Source organism: Cyprinodon variegatus, unplaced genomic scaffold (genome assembly GCF_000732505.1).
Source record: "Cyprinodon variegatus isolate N-32 unplaced genomic scaffold, C_variegatus-1.0 Scaffold458, whole genome shotgun sequence".
Taxonomy (NCBI): Eukaryota; Metazoa; Chordata; class Actinopteri; order Cyprinodontiformes; family Cyprinodontidae; genus Cyprinodon; species Cyprinodon variegatus.
The window spans coordinates 432,728-452,170 of NW_015150911.1; the positions used below are offsets into that span (position 1 = coordinate 432,728).

At 39.9% G+C, this 19,443-nt stretch overlaps 1 protein-coding gene across 5 annotated transcripts in view; it reads left to right on the plus strand.

Annotated features, from left to right (window-relative positions):
• The window catches only part of ehbp1 (EH domain binding protein 1), a 183,162-nt gene that overhangs the window by 124,450 nt on the left and 39,269 nt on the right, over window positions 1-19,443 (plus strand). For 2 of the 5 annotated variants that reach the window (XM_015389428.1, XM_015389430.1), the window contains 5 exons: window positions 2,398-2,646; window positions 5,900-6,051; window positions 12,138-12,276; window positions 14,880-14,980; window positions 19,248-19,371. In XM_015389428.1, the coding sequence (XP_015244914.1) occupies window positions 2,398-2,646; window positions 5,900-6,051; window positions 12,138-12,276; window positions 14,880-14,980; window positions 19,248-19,371 (765 nt within the window). The remainder of the gene's footprint in view (window positions 1-2,397; window positions 2,647-5,899; window positions 6,052-12,137; window positions 12,277-14,879; window positions 14,981-19,247; window positions 19,372-19,443) is intronic. The other 3 variants (XM_015389431.1, XM_015389433.1, XM_015389429.1) reach the window with 2 other exon arrangements.

The following is a 19,443-nucleotide window of genomic DNA, read 5'->3' on the forward strand; positions in this document are numbered from 1 at the left end:
AAGTTTACATTTCAATCTGTTGACTTCACATGGATCTCTACCAGTAACAGCCATCTTTATCATTTAGGGACGCATCATCTAATGTTTTATAGAACGAGCTCTTGCACTTTGCAAAGCTGTCGTTCATGAAAAATAATGAGCAAAAGCCTCCATAGTGCCGCTCATGGTGCTGTTTCTATGTAACGCCATCTACCAGCATCTTATCTGCGGCGCATGCTTCCGTTATTTTTGTTTGTTTTAACATAAATTTGAAACATTCTCTTGAACATCCTTGTGTTTTGGGTAAAGGTCAGATGAGCAAAACACTTTTTCGCCGAAATCTGTCCAACGTGAATGGAAGTGAACACATTTTCCTTCCACTTAACTTTCCATGAATAAGCATTAACGCAGTTCTCTGCACGTCAGCTTCTTTATCAAAGAATTTTTGTGTTTTGCTGTGTGACAGACTGTCTAGGTAGAAGTATTTTAGGGGCTCAGGGATCTTTTGCAGGTATCTTGAGTTGATTTAAGTGTTTTACATCTGACACCATGCCTTTGGAGTAAAAATCAACCAATATTTTCTTGTATTGACTGATACCAATATGTGCATCTGTTCTTAGATCTATCAGTGCATTCATGCTTTGATATCACATGAAGCGCATACATTGCTGCTCCCTCCATTCTTCATATTTTGTATGAGCTGCTTATAGACTTTGATTTTTGTTTAAATTAAAACTTATGAAACATTTACCCTGATATTCATTTTATGATTTAATATTGGGGGAAATGGAGAAAATCATGTCAAAAAAATTGCCATCAGCTTTAAAAAAAAAAATCTGAAAATGCTTTGTCATGATATTCTAATATTTTGGCCTCGATTTTTTTTTTTATTTTTTATCAGCTATAAACTCTTAAAGGTGCAGTAGGAGATCTTTTCTGATGCATTTTTTTACCATGTGGCTTAAAGATCTCCCCACAGTCGCTTAGCAAGCAGTGAAATAGAAGGTCTGGAAGTGAAACTAAAATAAATGGTCCCCGCTGCAGTGAGAAATCAATGAATAACCTCAACCAATCACAAAACACGGTCCGTTGTACATGATTAGTTCCTGACACGTCAATCATAGTCTTATGCTTGTCCCTCCCCCCTGTGCACATACCCTGACACATGAATGAATCGACCCCCAATGCTCGTGCAGGACGTCATGGCTGGTAGCTAGCCACTGTAGTGCTACGTTCAGACCTAAAGCAGCAAGAGCATTTTTGATGCTTGTACAAGTTTAGTTATGAAACGCGGCTGAAGCATCTTTGCTGCTCTGGCTGCGCGGTGGAAAAGTGGTTCTGATGCGCGTTGGGCGGAGCTCCCCTATCCTTTCTTTGCCTGTAACAATGGCAGCTATATTTGCTGTGATCAGTGTGTAAAAGTAGTTTAAATCCATTTTGAAATGAGAAAGTCTACCTGAAAACATCGTCAGTGCAGTCAGTTCATCCAGATTAACATCCTGCCTTATTATTTCTGTCGGAGCCGCTCAGACCCCTGTACACCAGCGGTGCGCTGTCAATAGGAATCCCATTCAACAGCAGCCTCTGGCCCGGTCGCCTCCTCGCGGTTTGCCGTGGCAGCTGGAAGACGTTTTTCATGTACTTAATCCAAACTGCAGGCACCAGGATAATAAAAGGGAACATATTTTGCCAGATTTGGGCATTTTAAGTTAATTTAGGCGTTAATAAACTGTTTTAGAGGAGGGATCATATTGCTCTGCATCATCAGTGCTGCCTGTCTCCGTGCCAACTCCTAGATCAGCGATGCACTGCTCCTGCTGGAAACGTTTTTTCCAAGATCTCCTAGAGCACCTTTAAGCTGTAAGCCTTAATCGTCAATATGACAAAAAAGAGTTAAAACAGTTCAGTGTGTGGGATAATGTTTGAGTTTCACTTTCTGAAATGATTGACTCTATTAATGACTATTAATGACTATTGACTCTATCAAATGACTATTTTCTCATTTTTATAGTCCTTAACAGATCCTGTATATACAAGCATAATTTAGGTCCTTCAAAGCTATTTGATGGAGGGAAAAAAAAAATCATAAAATTCTGTCTCCAGGTTATATTTAGGAGCCATAAATGAACTAAACGATTAACCATATTAGTGGGTATAAACCAAGCCGGTTCTCACAGGGTCATGAATGTACTGTAAGCTGTAGCTCTGTAGTCAGCAGCTGTCGGTTCTTCATGTCTCCTGATGTGAAGAGAGATGAAATAGTCATGAGGTAAGAGGCATGTTAATACAATCTAACCAAACAGGCTTTCTGTTCTTCTCCCTTCATTCTCCTCTCTAACCATTACCAACCGATCCCTCCTCCTCTCAATTCCTCCTCTTTATGCACTTCTGCTCCTTTCTCTAACTCTGCATCCACAGACGCTTTGGGCAGGCTGAGAAGTGATGAGGAGGATGCTGTTGATGGGGAAAAGAGTGAGGATGAGGAACAAAGTAGGGCAGAGGAAGAGCAGCTGGGCTACAGCGATGTTGACGCAGATTCTGTTGATGCCACCTTGTCTGCTTCTGCACCAGTTACTAACCCGCTCCAGCAGGAGGCCCTTCCTGCCACATCCAGCACCCAGGGCTGCCTGGAGCTTACTAACCCCGCCTCTGAGCTAACCTCTCTGGGTAAAACTACTGGCTGATCTTTGGTGGTGCTGCATGTTTCTTTCTTCTTAAGGCTGGTTTATACTCAGAAACCAGGTCATCTTCATGTGTCGCAGTGAACGCAGATATGCCCCCGCCCCTTCCATTGACAGGAGGCCTCTGATTGGTCAAACCTAAATCCACTTTACACTATGTGTATTTCCTGTTTGGTACCTTACCACCCTTTTCCGCATGGATCCCCGCTCTTTTTCGCCCTTACGTCCCTTTTTTGTTGCACAAGCGTGCGTTTTTTACCACTTCCTCACCGCCTCGGCCGTATCTAGACCGACAGCTAGCTTGTGATTGTCCCTCTTGCGTTGTGGCGTGGAATACTATAGCTCAGACCACGCTTCAAAATTGGACATAAATCAAAAATATCTGCCTCATACCTGCGAGAAGCTCACTGCGACACACTGCTGCGGGAGTATAACCAGCCCTACTTCCTTTACTTCACCTTTACTTACCCAGGTCAACTTTTAAGTCTAATTTTAATGGTCGCTAAATGTTCCAATAAATGTGTTTTTAATAATGGAAACACAACTTTCGTTATCATAGAGCCTGTTTATGCATTAAGGTCACCAAGAATTAGTAATTGTCAATTTAAAATTCCTCCCTTCACATCTGTTAGCTTTTTTTTTTTTTTCATCATGACCTAAAGACCAGGTGTCGGTTCAAAAACTAGCCCTATTTAAACTGCCAAAATTATCTAAAATGTCCCATTCACATTCGCTGCATCTCGCTGTTAGATACTCAGCTTGGATAGAAAATATGGAAAAATAAAGTTTTGTTTTTGTTTTTTTATTATTTCCTTAACTTTTCTATTAAACTGAAAGGTTTGTAGCAAACAAAACCGAAAAAATATCTTCAGTAAAACATTTGGACAAATCTTCAGAGGTAAACTAATTATGTTTTGTAATTAATTTACTGTTTACTGCCTTTATTTGCTGTTGATGTAAGATAGGTTAGAGTACCGTGAGGGACCTGACCAAACCAACATAAAAAACAAACAAAATGCTTTCTCTACCTTTTGAAGCGCATTATCTTACACCTTTTTTTTCCTCTATTATGTTGTCTTTGTTGGTAATGTTTTAAAAAGAAATCGCTGGTTGTGAATGCAGCTTTAAAGCCTCTGATGCCACCCTTTAATCTGGCAATATTAACTCCCTGAATGCAGCAGATTATTTGAATTCTTTTTTTTTTTTCAGCTGTATTTCAGTGTGTATGCGTTTGTGTGATACGACAAAGTTCAAGAGCATGTATCTGTATTTGGTGTCTTTATTCATACGTGTTTGTGTGTACATGTTTGCTGGCTGCACACAGAGGGGGTGACACATGAAACGGTCGCCCTCCTGTTCTTTCATCTTCTTCAGTGCAGTGGTCTGGCCTGGCAGGGGAGCTGTGGTTACCAGTCCCTGGAAAATAGAGCTGTATGCAGCGGCTGGCAGGCGCTCAGACACAGAGAAGGAAGGATGAACGCTCTAAAAAAGAGAATAAGGCGCACCTAATGTTGATAGGCGGATGTAAAAGAATAAGATGTGGGAAAAATGAAGAAGCTGTAAAAGAAAATAAACCCTTTAACCAGAGAAAGTGAGTAAAATTAACATATACAGATGCTCAGTAGTAAAATAGAATCACAGCTGCTCATATAAAAACACAGATTAATGGTTGTACAGTCATCATAGCCAGGGACGTCCTTTTTAATCCAGCTCCTAGACCTTTCGGACTGCTTTTCACAAACCTAAAGAACGAGCTCAGTGTCCTCCTGCATTGTTCCATGACTGAATGGCTCAGGCACAGTGCATGTTTGGATAGGGTTTGAATGTTCGAGTAGCTGCATCCAAACCTTCCAGTGCAATCCTAAGCCAAGATTAGATAGTTTTGAAATTTTCATTAGTTTTGACTTCTGATTTTCAATTATATGTAAGATTTTACTGATTTTTTTACTGATGTTTGTTAGCTAGTTTAGTTCTTATTTTATGAAAATAGGTTAGTTGCATTTATAGTTAAAGGTATAGTGGAGGATTTTTGTGAATCATTAAAAAGACCCGCCCTCTCCACTTATTAAAATGAAACCAGACCTAATATTAATGCATTATGATAAAGACACAAATTAAAACTTTCTTAAAATTAAGTGAGTTTTAATTTTGTTTTATGAAAGGTTTAGTTTTTATCATTTCAGTCAACAAAAATATTTTTTCAATTCTAGTTATGATTTTGTTACTTTTGTTAACGATTATACTAATGGGCCATTAAAGATCGATGGAGACGGTTCTCTGGAGCAACGAATTGACTCAATTTCTGATACTTAAGCAGAGGAGTTCTGATTTCACAGCTTCCCACTTAGTTCCAGTGAAAGGAACTTAAAATGGTTTGAGATAGCAGGATATTTAGAACAGTTTCATCCCCCTTACGCAATGGAAACCACTTGAAGACGGCCTCCTTCTGTTATATCAGGGATTCAAACATCAGTGTTGGACCTAGCTACTTACCTATTGCAGAATGGTAGGACAGTCATCCCAAAGTTAAAGCACGCTGCCTCAAAATTCTTCATCTTTACCTCAAATAAACATCTAAATACTTAAACCATTGACATGATTAAAAGCCCCAGTAATCAAAGGTTAAAGGCGCTGCACCTCATTCTGCACAGTTTTGAACAATGAGCGAGGACAACAGTTTAGTTTGAACTGTAAGCCCCGCCCCTAACCTTCCCCCAATAAGGAAAAGTCCTCCCACTCCGTGTGCAGGTAAGGAACTCACGTCTGGTGGTAAAAGTAATGAAAGGATGCCTTTCCAGGAGGATTACAGCCAATGCAGAGTCCAGATTCAGTGAGATCCTGCAAAAAAATTTCCATCTCAAATAGGCTTGTCCGAGATGTACTAAACAGTTCACTGTTTTGCAACATTAGAATTTTTATAGTAAGGTAAGTAAGTTTTAATTAGTTTAATTTTTAGACTACATTAACGATTAACGTATTAATTAACGGGTAGCAAATGATCCTTAATCTTTTTTTTCCCTTTTAAAGATTTTGAACTGGTGAAGCTGCGAATTAGTAAATGTTCCAATTTTTATGCTGTTTTTCACTTAACTGCTGATCTAAATGGATTAAAACATTGTTTTTTGTGCCTTTATGCTCCAGTGAACATTTTTAATGGATGACCAGCTGACGATTGTTTCAGTAGTCCATTAATCTTTTCAGTTACCTATCATCCATGATCTTCTATTCTTCTTCTCAAGGCACAAACAGTAAACATGTGGATCTGAAGCTGAAGAAGCTGGCAGAGACCAGTCCAAGAGGAGTCACTTCACCTTCATCACCTTCCTCCACGTCCTCCTCCTCCTCACCAACGGCCTCCTCTGCCTCGCCGCTCAGCCCTACAGGGTTGGAGGTACTGGTACACACTTATATAGAGCCCCTTCCCCTCAATCACTCCCTGCCCTTGTTTTATCTTGTGGTTTGTTGTTTTTTCTCTCTTACTCGATGCACCATCAAAGCTTTACTCCAATCAATTAGAACAGATTGACCCTGTTTGTCTGCCTGCTGACCCTTTCAACTCATCCGTCAGCTGAAGCTTCATGCCAGACCATAGTTTATCCCTCTCATGTCCATATATGTCTGTTTAAAGCCGTGACAAACAGATACACGTCTGGCATCGCGGCGCTCTACGTTCTATGTCGCCATCACCTTTATTGACTGTGACCTTTACAGACAGTTAGGTGTGTGTAGGGGGACAGCTGTAGAGCCCGTTCTGCTGCCTCTGTCTATAGCTGCTGATGGGAGTATTGAGTCAACATGGCAGTCGGGTAGTTTGAACATCTGTTTAATTGATTTTGAATGTCAAGTAGAATAAAGTGAATCGGTGTGCGGCTGTCAGTACATGTTAAACTCTCGGCACGTACGACAGTGCGGGGCGTCTTTGATCAGCTATTCACAGAAACACCCTCTTGTGTTCAAAGCCTAAATGGCTTAGTGCTTTAAGGCTGCCCGAGTGTATATGTGTGCATGTAATCAGATGGCCCTCACAGAAGAAGAATCGGCTTATGTACAGTGATGGGCCCAGAATATAGGCCCTAAAAGAGACAAATATTAAATCTGTAGTCTCTAACAGTGGCTATCATTGTGGAAAAATATAAATATGTAGTCATTCTGCTGTCTTTTTTTATCTAAAATATGCCTCCATTGGTGCTGATATGATGATCAAAAGAATCTATTCCTCCTACTTGACCATGTAATTAGATTAAACTAAATGAAAACAGGGATGGAGTTAAGCACCTGGAATCCCACCTGTTAGTAAATGAAACACCTTTAGGGATGTGTTTGCTTCAGATTTATGTCTAACAATGATAAAAAGCTAACTGTATATGTTGAAGCTAAAGAGACTAATGTTAATTAGCTTTTTCACTCTGTTGTGCTACAGAGTTGCAACATTAGTTAGAAAAGCTCCACAGTTTAAATGTTAAAATGCTTTGCAGCATTCAGTGTGAGTCCTTGTAGCTCATCCATTTTTCCTGCTTTTGTTGTTTTTAGATAAAACACAATCATTCTGATTTTTTTTTTTTAAGAAGTGGTTCAAACTGAATACCTATGTCAAGTCACTGGCACTACTGTCAACATTGACATTCAAAAGTCGTAGCTGTAACTCTGATTAAAATGATACATTTTTCAGAAAAATACATCCACAGAACCTCTGGAGCTGTGACAAGAAAAAGTTTTGTTTTTACTGAAAAACACAGCATATTTTGTTGTATAAATGTTAATATATCATATACTTCCAACTGGCTATGGAGGATTCTGCACCATTAGGAATAGGAGGTTTAAGTTAAGTGAGATGGAGGTCAGACATTGATGTGGCTGAAAAATGGCTTCTTTACTCTGTTATATTTCTCAAATTTAAGCAAACTAGAGTGAACACTGGTCTAGCTTTTGGGGCTCAGTTAGCAGGCAGAGCTCTTCCCTTTTCTTCTGAATAAGTATGTTAAGTATTTGCTAATGCTAGCCATAGGATAACATTAGTTAATAGGTTCAGCTAATGCTAATAGAATGGCTGAACTGATCTTAAACAAAAATCAGAAATTTCTTGGCAAAAGCCTTATTCTTGCAAATTTAATAAAACCAGATGTTAAATATGTTCATATTGAGAAATTGCAATCAAATCTAAAGAACTCCCTTTAATGTAAGTTTCCACTTTCTGCATTAGTCTGTTTAAACTGGACATCCTTCAAAAGTTCAGTAGTCACCAGGCACATTAGTATATACCTCAATTACATAACTTGGAAAGTTAGTTTTATATATTTGTTTATGCACAAGTAAAAAGCGTAGCAACTGAGAGAGGACTGGAAAACTTTGAAGATGCGTCTTTATACTGGTGAAGGTTCTCAGTCATCCAGGTCATAGTCAATCCAAAAAAAGAAAATTTAAAACAATCCACTGGACTTGGTTTCCAAGTTTGAAGACGTTTCACTTCCCATCCAGAAAGCTTTTTTAATTCAAAAAATGTCCATTGAACTCCATTGAACTTCCTATAAAATGGGGAGTTATATTACCAAGAGCGAATGGTAAACATCTGAGATTGCTTTTCTTCCTCCCTACTGGTACAGCACATGTATTACAACACGGACCTGTCCTTAACAGAAAATGAATATTGGTTTAAAATACAATCTAGCTTGGAACAAATCCTCACAATTGATTTAATAATGATTTATTTTAAGTAATTCATTTTTCTTGAGTTGATTCATATGAGTTTCAGTTTATATCTGACTTTTACATAAAATAAAACTTTATTTGCAGTCTGTTAAGTGTTATTCTGTGTTGTATTCAGAATGTATATTAGAAGGGCAAGGCTTCCCTAACTTCCCTCTAGCCTTTAACAATGTCTAGAGACTTTTTTGTCATGTATGATTGTTGAGGCACAGAAAGTACAAGGAACAGATCTATAGAAAGAAAAAAGGTGTGAATAATTATCTTTCTGTACGTAGTGGTTAGTTTGAATTGTTTTCTTGTTTAAATAAGGACATATTTTCCTTCCAAAGTCTGTCTGGGCTCCACCAGGTCCTTAAGGCTGGTGTTATGCCCCTACAGGAACATCACCCACCAACACACAGTGTCCCTCTCATTACCGATTGTGTGTATGCGCAGCCTCGGTGGCGCACGATAAGGCCATGCGACGCTCAGCAGACTGCAACATTAGTCACGCAGCCCCCTGCATGCACATTTTCAGCCTCACATGCACTAAAAACCCTGAATCACCACTGCTGCAGCTTACCACACTGATTGTAGCAACGATAAGAGATATGGAGGGAGAATGAAAGAAAGCAAGAAGGGGCAAACACCCCAATATCTGCTTGTGCCAGAGTGTGAAAAGGAAATGGAGGGGTAGTCAAGTGGGCAGGTGTTCAGCATGCTTGTGCGATCTTCTGATTGAAATGGTGTCGCCCTCGGTAGAAATGTTGCTGCAGATAAAAGCGCGAATGACAAGTCATGATTTTACAACAGTTAAGCAGTAGGTCTGTTAGTGTTAAGGCGGCCTCAGGATAATTGCAGTATTTTCTGCAGATGGAAAATGACGAGCATTAATCCAGTTAATTGACATTTAATTAAACTTTTATTTAAACTAATGTATGAATTCTTGATCAAATCTATGTATGGTTGCAGGGTCTTTGTTTGGGCTTCTCTAATTTCAGATGACCCACTAATCTGTTAAAAGTTGAAGGATCAGTTCCTTGAAAATGGGATTTAAAGTTTCCAGGAATCACTTTATATCTAGACTACAAAAAACATCTTTGAGATTTTCACGCTCAGTCTATAAACTGCCACAATGTCACCTTATTAATACAGACAGAAATGATATTATCTATTTATCCATCCTCCCATTTTCTCCCGCTTATTCCGTCCCTATATACGGGCGAGAGGCAGGGTAAACCCTGGACAGGTCACCAGTCTGTCGCAGGCAACATAGACGCATAACAATGCACACGCTCACACCTAAAGCCGGGCGTACAGTGTGCGATCTTCGGGGCGATTTTCCAGTTGTGCAAGAATTTTTCGATTGGGCCGACTTTCAGCCTGATCGTGCGTTGTGAGTCGTGTAGTGTACAGGGGTTTACGGGCGGCGATCAGCCTCTCACAACCACCTCCCCATCAGGAATTGTGAGGTCGGGAGAAAATCAAACATGTTTGATTTTTTCCGGACCGTCATGGGCAAATCGCTCAGGTTGCATGCGCAGAGAAGGATTCTTCTTTTTATTCCTCCTCTCAGATGTAAACACAGCACCGTGGCAGGGATGCAATGAGTGAAATGCAGTTCTGTCTGTAAAATTGACAGACCGTAGTTGCCACATTTGCTCAGCCATGTCTTTTTTTCAAATACGTCGTCGCCTTTTCTTTTTAGGACTTTGAGCACAAAATTGCACAAATTGCCAAGGCAGCGCAGTTCACTATAGTGAGCTTAATATTCCCCTTCTATTTGTTTGGCTTCTGGAATAGATGAGTCAAAGCAGCTCCATCTCACTGCGGAGCTGAGTCCGACATGCTTTTTAGTCGTACAGTGTGAGCAGGTAGATCGCATCAGAGCATCGGGCCGAACATAAATAGTGAGGTGTGAATTCACACTGTATGACTAAACCCTGCAGTTTAGTCGTACAGTGTGAGCAGCAGCTGCGTGCAACGATTGAAAAAAATCGCACAGTTTACGCCAGGCTTAACCTAACAGTAATGTTTTTGGACTGTGGGAAGCTGGAGTACCCGGAGAGAACCCACACATGCACAGGGAGAACATGTAAACTCCATGCAGAAAGAAACCAGGCTGGGAATTAAACCCGAAACCTTTTTTGCTGCAAAGCAACAGTGCTACGCCACTATGTAGCCCACATAATATTTTTGGGGGAGTGTCGGCCTAGTAGTTAGAGCAGTACGCTTGTGCTCCAAGAAGGTTGCAAGTACCGGGTTCGATCACCACAGCCAGCACTCTGGGTCCCTGAGCAAGACCCTTAACTCCACACTGCTCCACAGGCGCCGCACAGTGGCATCCCACTGCTCCCCAAGGGGACGAGTTAAATGCAGAGAGTGAACTTCTCCATTGGGAGATCAATAAAGTTTAATTTAAATGTTTTTATTATCTAGTTTTTTTTTATTCTGATGCACAAATTTGCATTAAATTAGGTGATAACATAATGGAATATCACTATTTTGGCTATTTCTGCTCTATAATAACACAAACAGGCTAATTATTCATGCTATCTGCTGATGTAGCTCTGAGAAAATAAACACTGCGTACATTTCTGCTTTCATGCATTTAAATGGACTGAAATTTTGAAAGTTAGATTAAAAAAGGGTTTAAGAGGAAAACACTATTTAAATCCTTGGTTTTCTGTTCTAGCTGTAGTCAGCCCATGCCTCCTGTTAGCTACTAGCTAACTCACTCTTTACTCAGTTGAATCATCATAATTTGAGGACTTTTCAGATCTGGGTTGCTTCTAATTTTCCACGTTCTCTTTACTTTTCATGCCCGTCAGTAAATTGTATATAAACTTGCTAGCTTTGCGAGCTGCTGCCTCTGAACACAAACAAGGTCATCAGTGCCTCCACGCACCCCAGTTCTGGTCCTGTTTTAAAATATTTAATTGGCCTTTTTTTCTATAAAAGCCCAAAGCGCTTCATAAATAAATTTCCTTCAATTTCGACTTGACACAAGGTTTTAAGTGGCCAGCGGAAGCCGACAGACTAATAGACAAAACAAAGTGAGGAGAGGCTAATTGCTGACTTTGTTTTTGAGAGTCAATAATGTGAAGAAGCTCTAACAGCTCCTCGTCTACGCCCCGTTTCCCACCCACCCACGCTGACTCTACACCATATTCGCCTATCTCCCTCCGTCTCAAGCGCCGGAACGTGTCTGCCCTAATTGTCGACTTTATTACACGTTTCGCCGTCTTATTAATGCTGCCGCAACGTCAATCTTTAAGCGAAGTCGGTTTCTTTTTCCACTCGGCTTGGCATAGTCGGAGTCTCGGTAATAAAGCGGCTCTGCATCCCGTTTCTGATAGAGGGAGAAGGGAGCGTTCAGCTTTTTAACATGTGTTCACTTTGAAAACAATAGCAGTTCCTTTTTTTTTTTTCTTCTTTCTTTTGCATTTTGCATAATCTGAATATATTTTCTGGCTGGAGGTTTTGTTGAAAGTCGAGTTAATTGCCTCCTTTTTGTCTCGCTCATGAGTGAGGCAGACAGTGAATGAGTGTGTTGGTGTGTGTGTGTGTGTTTTGGAGACACTCATGCTAACAAATTATAACAGAGCTTCTATACTGGTGGCAGGTGTGTAAAACCTAAATTTGATAGAAGGTCTGAAGCAGATTTCAGGTTCAGATGAAAGCATATTATAATAAAGTTCTTTCCTGTTTGTTGGTTTGTTTTATCCCATTAAAGTTTGCTATTTTGTGGATTAGATTATCTGTTATTTAGAGTTTTTTTTCTGTCTGTTCTAGAACAACGCTGAGGAGCTGCGTGCGGAGCGTCTGCGCAGAGCCACGGAGAAGCTGCGGAGCCCGGTTGTTTTCAACAAAGACTCCGCTGTGAGGAAGACTCAGCTAAAGTCCTTCAGCCAGTACGTCGAGAACAGACCAGGTGAGGACGCACACCATGCAGAGAGTGACAAACGACCAGCGGAGACCTTTATGTACCAGAAACCTGCTTCTTTATGGCTCCTAACCCTTTATACTTTGAAAATCTAAATTTCAAACCAGTAATTTTATTGGAATCCAGGACAAGACCTTATTCCCTGTGTAACATTAAAAAAATATGGATATTTTGATGGCAAAAATGAATGTCAATGTAATAACAAGAAACACCAACTTGCCCGAATATATTAAGAAAAATAACAAAAGTGCTTCTGTAAGAAATTAATGAAAAACACTCTGAGAATAAAAGAAGCGGGTTTTTTTTTTGGTTTTTTTTTAGGCATTAATGGTGATACTGGCACTTACATTTTATAGTTTATACAGTGGGGGAAATAATTATTTGACCCTTGCTGATTTTGCCGGTTTGCCCACTTACAAAGAATGCAGCGATCTACAATTTTAATCATATGTACATTCTAACAGTGAGAGACAGAATCCCAAAGAAAATTCCAGAAATTCACCTCATATGAATTTATAAAAATTGATAACCATCTGATGAGGAAAAACAAGTATTTGACCCCCTACCAAACAGCAAGTATTCTGGCTCCTACAAGCCAGTTAGTCTTTCTTTAAGACACAGCCCCAATTCCAACCAATTATCTACATCAAATACACTGCCTCACCTCGTTACCTGTATAAAAGACACCTGTCAACACCCAAACAACCAGCATCCAACATCACCACCATGGGCAAGACCGAAGAGCTTTCTACGGACATCAGGGACAAGATTGTTGATCTGCACAAGGCTGGGATGGGCTACAAGAGAATCGGAAAGCAACTTGGAGAGAAAAGATCAACTGTGGGTGCAGTTATCAGGAAATGGAAGAAGCACCACACCACCGCCAACCTCCCTCGGTCTGAGCCTCCACACAAGATCTCGCCTTGTGGGGTGTCCCTGATCATGGAACGGTGTGTTTGGAGAGCAAAGAACACCGAATACAACCCAAAGAACACCATCCCCACCGTCAAGCATGGTGGTGGCAACATCATGCTTTGGGGGTGCTTTTCAGCCAAGGGGACGGGACAACTCCATCGTATTGAGGGGAGGATGGACGGGGCCATGTATGGTGGAATTCTGGACCAACATCTCCTTCCCTCAGTGAGAAAACTGAAGATGGGTCGAGGATGGGTGTTTCAGCACGACAACGACCCTAAGCACACAGCCAAAGCAACAAAAGAGTGGCTGAAGAAGAAGCACTTCAAGGTTCTGGGTGGCCTAGCCAGTCTCCAGACCTGAATCCAATTGAAAATCTTTGGAGGGAGCTTAAAATTCGAGTTGCCAGGCGACAACCTCGGAACCTGAATGATTTGGAGGCTGTCTGCAGGGAGGAGTGGGCCAACATCCCTGCCGAAATGTGCACAAACCTTGTCACCAACTATAAAAAGCGTTTGACATCTGTGCTGGCCAATAATGGCTTTTCTACAAAATATTAACATGCTGTTTGGTACGGGGTCAAATACTTGTTTTTCCTCATCAGATGGTTATCAATTTTTATAAATTCATATGATGTGATTTTCTGGAATTTTCTTTGGGATTCTGTCTCTCACTGTTAGAATGTACATATGATTAAAATTATAGATTGTTGCATTCTTTGTAAGTGGGCAAACCGGCAAAATCAGCAAATAATACTAAATAATAGCACAGACCACGCTTCAATATTGAGCACAAATCAAAAATGTTTGCATCATACCTGCCAGGATGATAACCTGCCCTCTAGGCATTGGTTAAAGCTGTATAGCCCCTCCCCCACTTGTTTCTGCATAGCTCGACTGAACATACAATATCACAAATTTCCTTCAAATTAAAAAAGATTTAAACTGCTTTCAAAATGTTTGCTTCCATTAAAAAACAAAAACAAAAAAATAACATACCGGTTGGACGTCAAAGTTAAAGGAAGGCCCCCATCGTTCTTATAAAAGCCTGTTAACGCTCCATGCTTCATATACAGGAGCAGTCATCCCTGTGTTTCTATATGTCTATTTTAGTCCACATTCAGGGATTTACAGATGCTGAGATGTCATTCATCGTCGCAATTTTATTCTCAATTTAAAAGCCAACTTAGAGCCGCCCTGTTGTGACAACATTCCCTAACAATCCTGCCAACTTGTTGAACTCATGAGAGCAATAATGCTCGACAAGCTTAGAAAGAGGTAGACCTTTTAAAGTGCATGCAGAGAATGGAAACAGGCTTTAAGATGACACTATTTCAAAAGCAGCTTATTCTGGTAGATGATATAAACCTGTCATGTCACAGCGTTAAATATCAGAACGGCAAAAAGGTGTAACATTCTGAGCAATGATCACTTTAAATATCTACCATTACATTTTGAGTCTTTATTCTTCATATAATTAAGTTATAGTTGATTTTTATTTTAGATATTAATGCAACTTGATTATATTTGTGTCTAATCATATTCATCTTATATAATGAAGTTTTACATTTAATGAAGAACAGGACACTAAATAGAGGAGACAGTGGAAACTATTCCTGCATAAAACCAACACTTTGGGTCATTGTTTAATTTTTGTTTTTGATTCCATGCTTTCAGAGGTGAAGCGACAGAAATCAGTTCCTGAAGATTTGAAGAAGGTCGAGGAGGACAGAGGTTCACAGACAGAGGTTGACCTCCAGCGACCCTTTGAAGAAGAGGTTTGTTCATATAAGATGGTTAGCAGTTTTAAAACAGTAAATGTTTCATTTCTGAATTGATTCTTATTAATATATATTCCTAAATGTTCTTTCATATAAATGAAAGATTTATTTAAAAATAAACATTATACATTTTATAGTTGAACATAATATAAAACTAGTATCAACATGCTGCATAACCACTTAGTTCTGCAATCCAAGCAACGGCTTGAAAGTTTTATTTTAAAGTCGTAGAGAAACGGCTGTTCCAACGGTGTAGTTCCCAATTCTCCCGAGTGGTGCACAACTTTATTCAAGTGAATAAAGTGAATGTGATTAGTCGATTATGAAGGGGACGGGATTGTTGGGGCGGAAGGTTCACAAGCAAGTTTGGTTGTGGCCGATTTCTCGGAAGCATCCTTCTAACCAGTTAGCAACTTAGTGCTAGTAGGTTCCCGATGGGAAATTCCATTGGGACCAAGTAGCGCTAAATTGGTGACTTAGAAACGACACTGTCAGGGAACGCTATGGACGGTGGAAACCTCTCATTTCAACCGTTGCGTATACTAGCTGAGACATGAATCAAGATGCTATGACCAAAAAAATTAGATTCACCGATGACCGTTGATTTATGATTGGCCGAATTTAGGTGTACAGGCTGACGTATAACTAACTGGCCTGCATATGATAATAAAAAAAAACTGATTTTAAGACATTTAAAAATTTACACTAACTTTTGGGACAATATGGTCTGATAAAGAGTAAATTTATATACATGTTTAAGCCAGAATGGTTTAAAATTTAAATATGACTTCCCTACGACTTTAATACCAGCAATCACATTTAAAATCAGAAAATAATCGAATCTATAACATGGAATGGAACCGACACCCATGTTTGAAAGAAATAAAAACATCAAAATGAGTCTGGGTTCTGTTTAATCATCTCCCAGATGTTTGGTAGATTATTGTTTAGGTAAAAGTTTGTTGAATATCAGGGCGCTGAAACAGTCAAGGTCATTTCTGCTACCAGGTCTGTAGATTTCCTGCTTGGTTCCACTTCTCTCTCTCTCCTCCTGCTACTCTTAAATTTCCCACCTTGCCTTTCACCTTTACCACCTCCTTCCTGCGCCGTCCCCTCCTTACCAGAGGGACATCTCCGTATTGATCTAAGACACTTCCATGTTAATTATAACACTGGTAGATACCAGCGGCCGCGTGGAGGTGGGTGCGCTCTACGTCCTTTAAGTGACACACATTTCATATTGTCTTCTCAGAGAGAGTGTTTATAAGAGCACTATTATTTCAGGGAGTGAGTGTTTGAGCATATGGGCCACTAGAGACCAGGAGGTGAATCTCTCCTCCCGAGCAGCCCCTCTCCTACCCTCGACCCTCCACCTTGGTCTCATCGCACACACACATCACCCTCCTCCCAGTGCCCGGGCCCCAGGGTTAATGGGTGTTCAACCTTTCCATTATCCCGATCAGCCAAGAATTACCTGCTGAATGATGTTTGCATTAATATAATATATATGGTAATTTCCCTCCTCTTAATTACGGCTGGGCTGAGCGCGGCAAGGGGAGTGGGCTGATCATGTGTAAAATTGATTTGCCAAGGAAAAATATGGTGATAGAGCGAGAGCGCGCAGAGGGGGGAGTAGGAGAGCCGCAGAGGGGAGGCTGCAGGGAATTTGCCCACACACACACACACACACTCATAGAGCTACATGAATGCACTCTCATGTGCTGGAAAGAGTACAGGAAAAAAAAAGTGCTGGCTTGGGTGGAATGAAGGAAAGGAAAAAAAAAAGAAGTTTTTCTCCTGCTCACTAGTTCTCCTTCCCATTAAGGAAAACGAAGTGCATCAGCAATAAAAATGGAGATATTTTTTCGGATGCATCCTTAGTGGTGAAATTTGAATAAACATTTTTTCCCTCTCTGAGAGGAGTCTCTCTGAAGAATAGCAAACAGCAAGGAGACAGAGGTGAAGAGGGGTCACAAATGGAGAGTCTATTAAGTGCCTACACTTATAGAGTGATGGGTTGCGTGTGTAGATACGTCTGCAAATGCTGTGGCTGTGTTGGAGAAAATGGAAAAGACTTTGCTGAAGTAGGAGAGTGTGTTGGAGGGTTGAAGGAGGAGCTGAATCAAAGGTTTAATTTAATAAAGCAGGAGGACGAGGAAGCTGCAGGTGGATGGAGTCTCCACTGCAAAACATAAACAACTTATGGATGAAAGATGAGTTCACATTAGCTATGAAATCACAGTTAATTATAAATCCATTCAGACATAATATCAGTGTTTGCAGAATTCTTCTCACAAACTGTTATAATGATATTCCAAGTGTCCACATATGCACATCTGTCAGCTCCGACTTTTTCATGTTGTTCAGAAGCTTCTTTAAGATACTCTGGGGTATTTATTACAAAAGGAATCAGGTCTCAGAAACATTCAGATTAAGTATTAAAATACAACCAGATGCAAGTAAATACAAAATACCTAAAAAAAAATAAAAATAAACACCTGATTTAGGTTGAAAATGAATTTCAATTAACAAGTAATTTAGGCTTTGATAGGAAAGAGACGAGCATGTCTATAGAAAATAAAAACAGCAACCATTTATTTTGTTTACATTCTGTCATTCTGGCTCAAAGGCAATCTGCCTTTTTATTAACTCTTTATTATCACCCTCATCTGTTGCTTCCTGCACAGATTATAGACTTCTCCAGGTCTGATCTAAAAATGTAAAGATGTCTTCCAGTCAGAAGAAAACTGCAGCTTATAGAGGTCCTGTTAGGTCCTGCTTTCTTTATATATGTTGAAATCATGCCTGTAGGTATGTGGGTATTGATTTGTGTACTAAATAAATGTCTTTAAAAAAGATTACTATAACTTTACATGTATAAATAAATGTATATTGAAGCCATTTTGTTGTTTTAAAGGGTCGTCAGGTTGTTATTTTTGGGCTCGCAGGTTAAAACATTTGAGGAGCCAATTTTTAAAACTGTGAACTAAACTAATCCAGTGAGTTAGAAATATTAGCCTCTTTAGTTTAATGTATGCCCAGCAGCATCCTCCTAAACACTGTCTGCTTCCCTTTCTCTTCTCATCCTTTGCTTCGTACAGTAGTTATTGAGGTGAACTGAGGGCGGGTTTGTAATGATGATGAACGCACTTTACATGAGGCGCTGCAGTTAGCCTGTATGTGTTTGTAAAAGGTTGGAAACATTAGGAGCTGCACCATACGTTGCATATGCAGCATAAGCTATTATCTTAAGCTATTATCTTATATTTAACCATTAAGCATCTACCTCCTGCATGCCATGAATATTTCTGAACTGTTGGATGGACGTTCGCTGGTCTCACTTGTGGTCTTAGCAGCTAAAATGCTAAAGCTTTTAAAGTATAGATTATTTAATGATTTAAGATTTTCTGATGTTTTGCAGCCATATAAACCAAAATCTTAAACCATGAAATGAGTAAAACTAAATAAACTACTGAAGTTTTGTATTAGGTTGCTCAATGGATAAAGTAAGGTGTGACTTTATCCCTTTTTTTTATTCTTTCTGACTTTCATTTTGAGATTTTAAGTGTATTTTTCAATTTAGTTTTGCTGCTGCTTCTTTTATTAAATTAATTTCCCATTAAAATAGTATTTTTGTGTTTTATCTATCCTCGGCATGTTTTTTCTCATTAGACTAATAGTTTTGATCCTATAATTAGTTACAATTTTCTTGAGAAAAAAACATGAATCTTGACAGAAGGTATATGCAGAATTTGTTGAGATCAGAGATGAACCAGCTGATCTGAGGTCAGCTAAGAATAGCTGATCTGGGGTCAGCAGGTCAAATGGTTAAAAAAATCATCTTGATTTACTGCTGGATTCGAAACGACTACCTTTAATAAGGAAACTCTGCACATTTCTTCTGTTAGGTCTCAGTCTATCTAAAGTAGGATCTTAAACCTGAAAAGGAAGCAGATATCCGCTGGAGACGTATGATTCTTTCACATTTGTTGAAGAATGAATCCCTGTTTCTGATCATTTTCTGCCTAAAATCAGTTTTTAAAGTGCTCTGATTTCTCCTCTGATCTTCCTAACCATGTCACCCTCCTCTTCCTCCCTCTCCCCCTTCATCCTCATTACCTCCATTATCCCTCTCCTTCAATCTCCTCTATCTTTCCCTCCTCTCCTCCTGTTTCATTCCAACTCTCACTACTCCTCTCTCTCTCATAACTATTCTCCGGCTGTTTTGCGCTCTGCCTCGCTCCCGCTCTCTCTCGGTTGACAGAAGGCGTTCAAAGACACCAGTCAGTATGTGGTTGGGGAGCTGTCTGCGCTGGAGAGCGAGCAGAGGCACATAGACGCCCGAGCAGCTCGCGTGGAGAAGAGGCTGCGCTATCTCATGGACACAGGTACCCCAAGCCCAATTACACTGGAAAAACTGTTTTGGCAAATTGAGCATACACACACACATAACACCACAT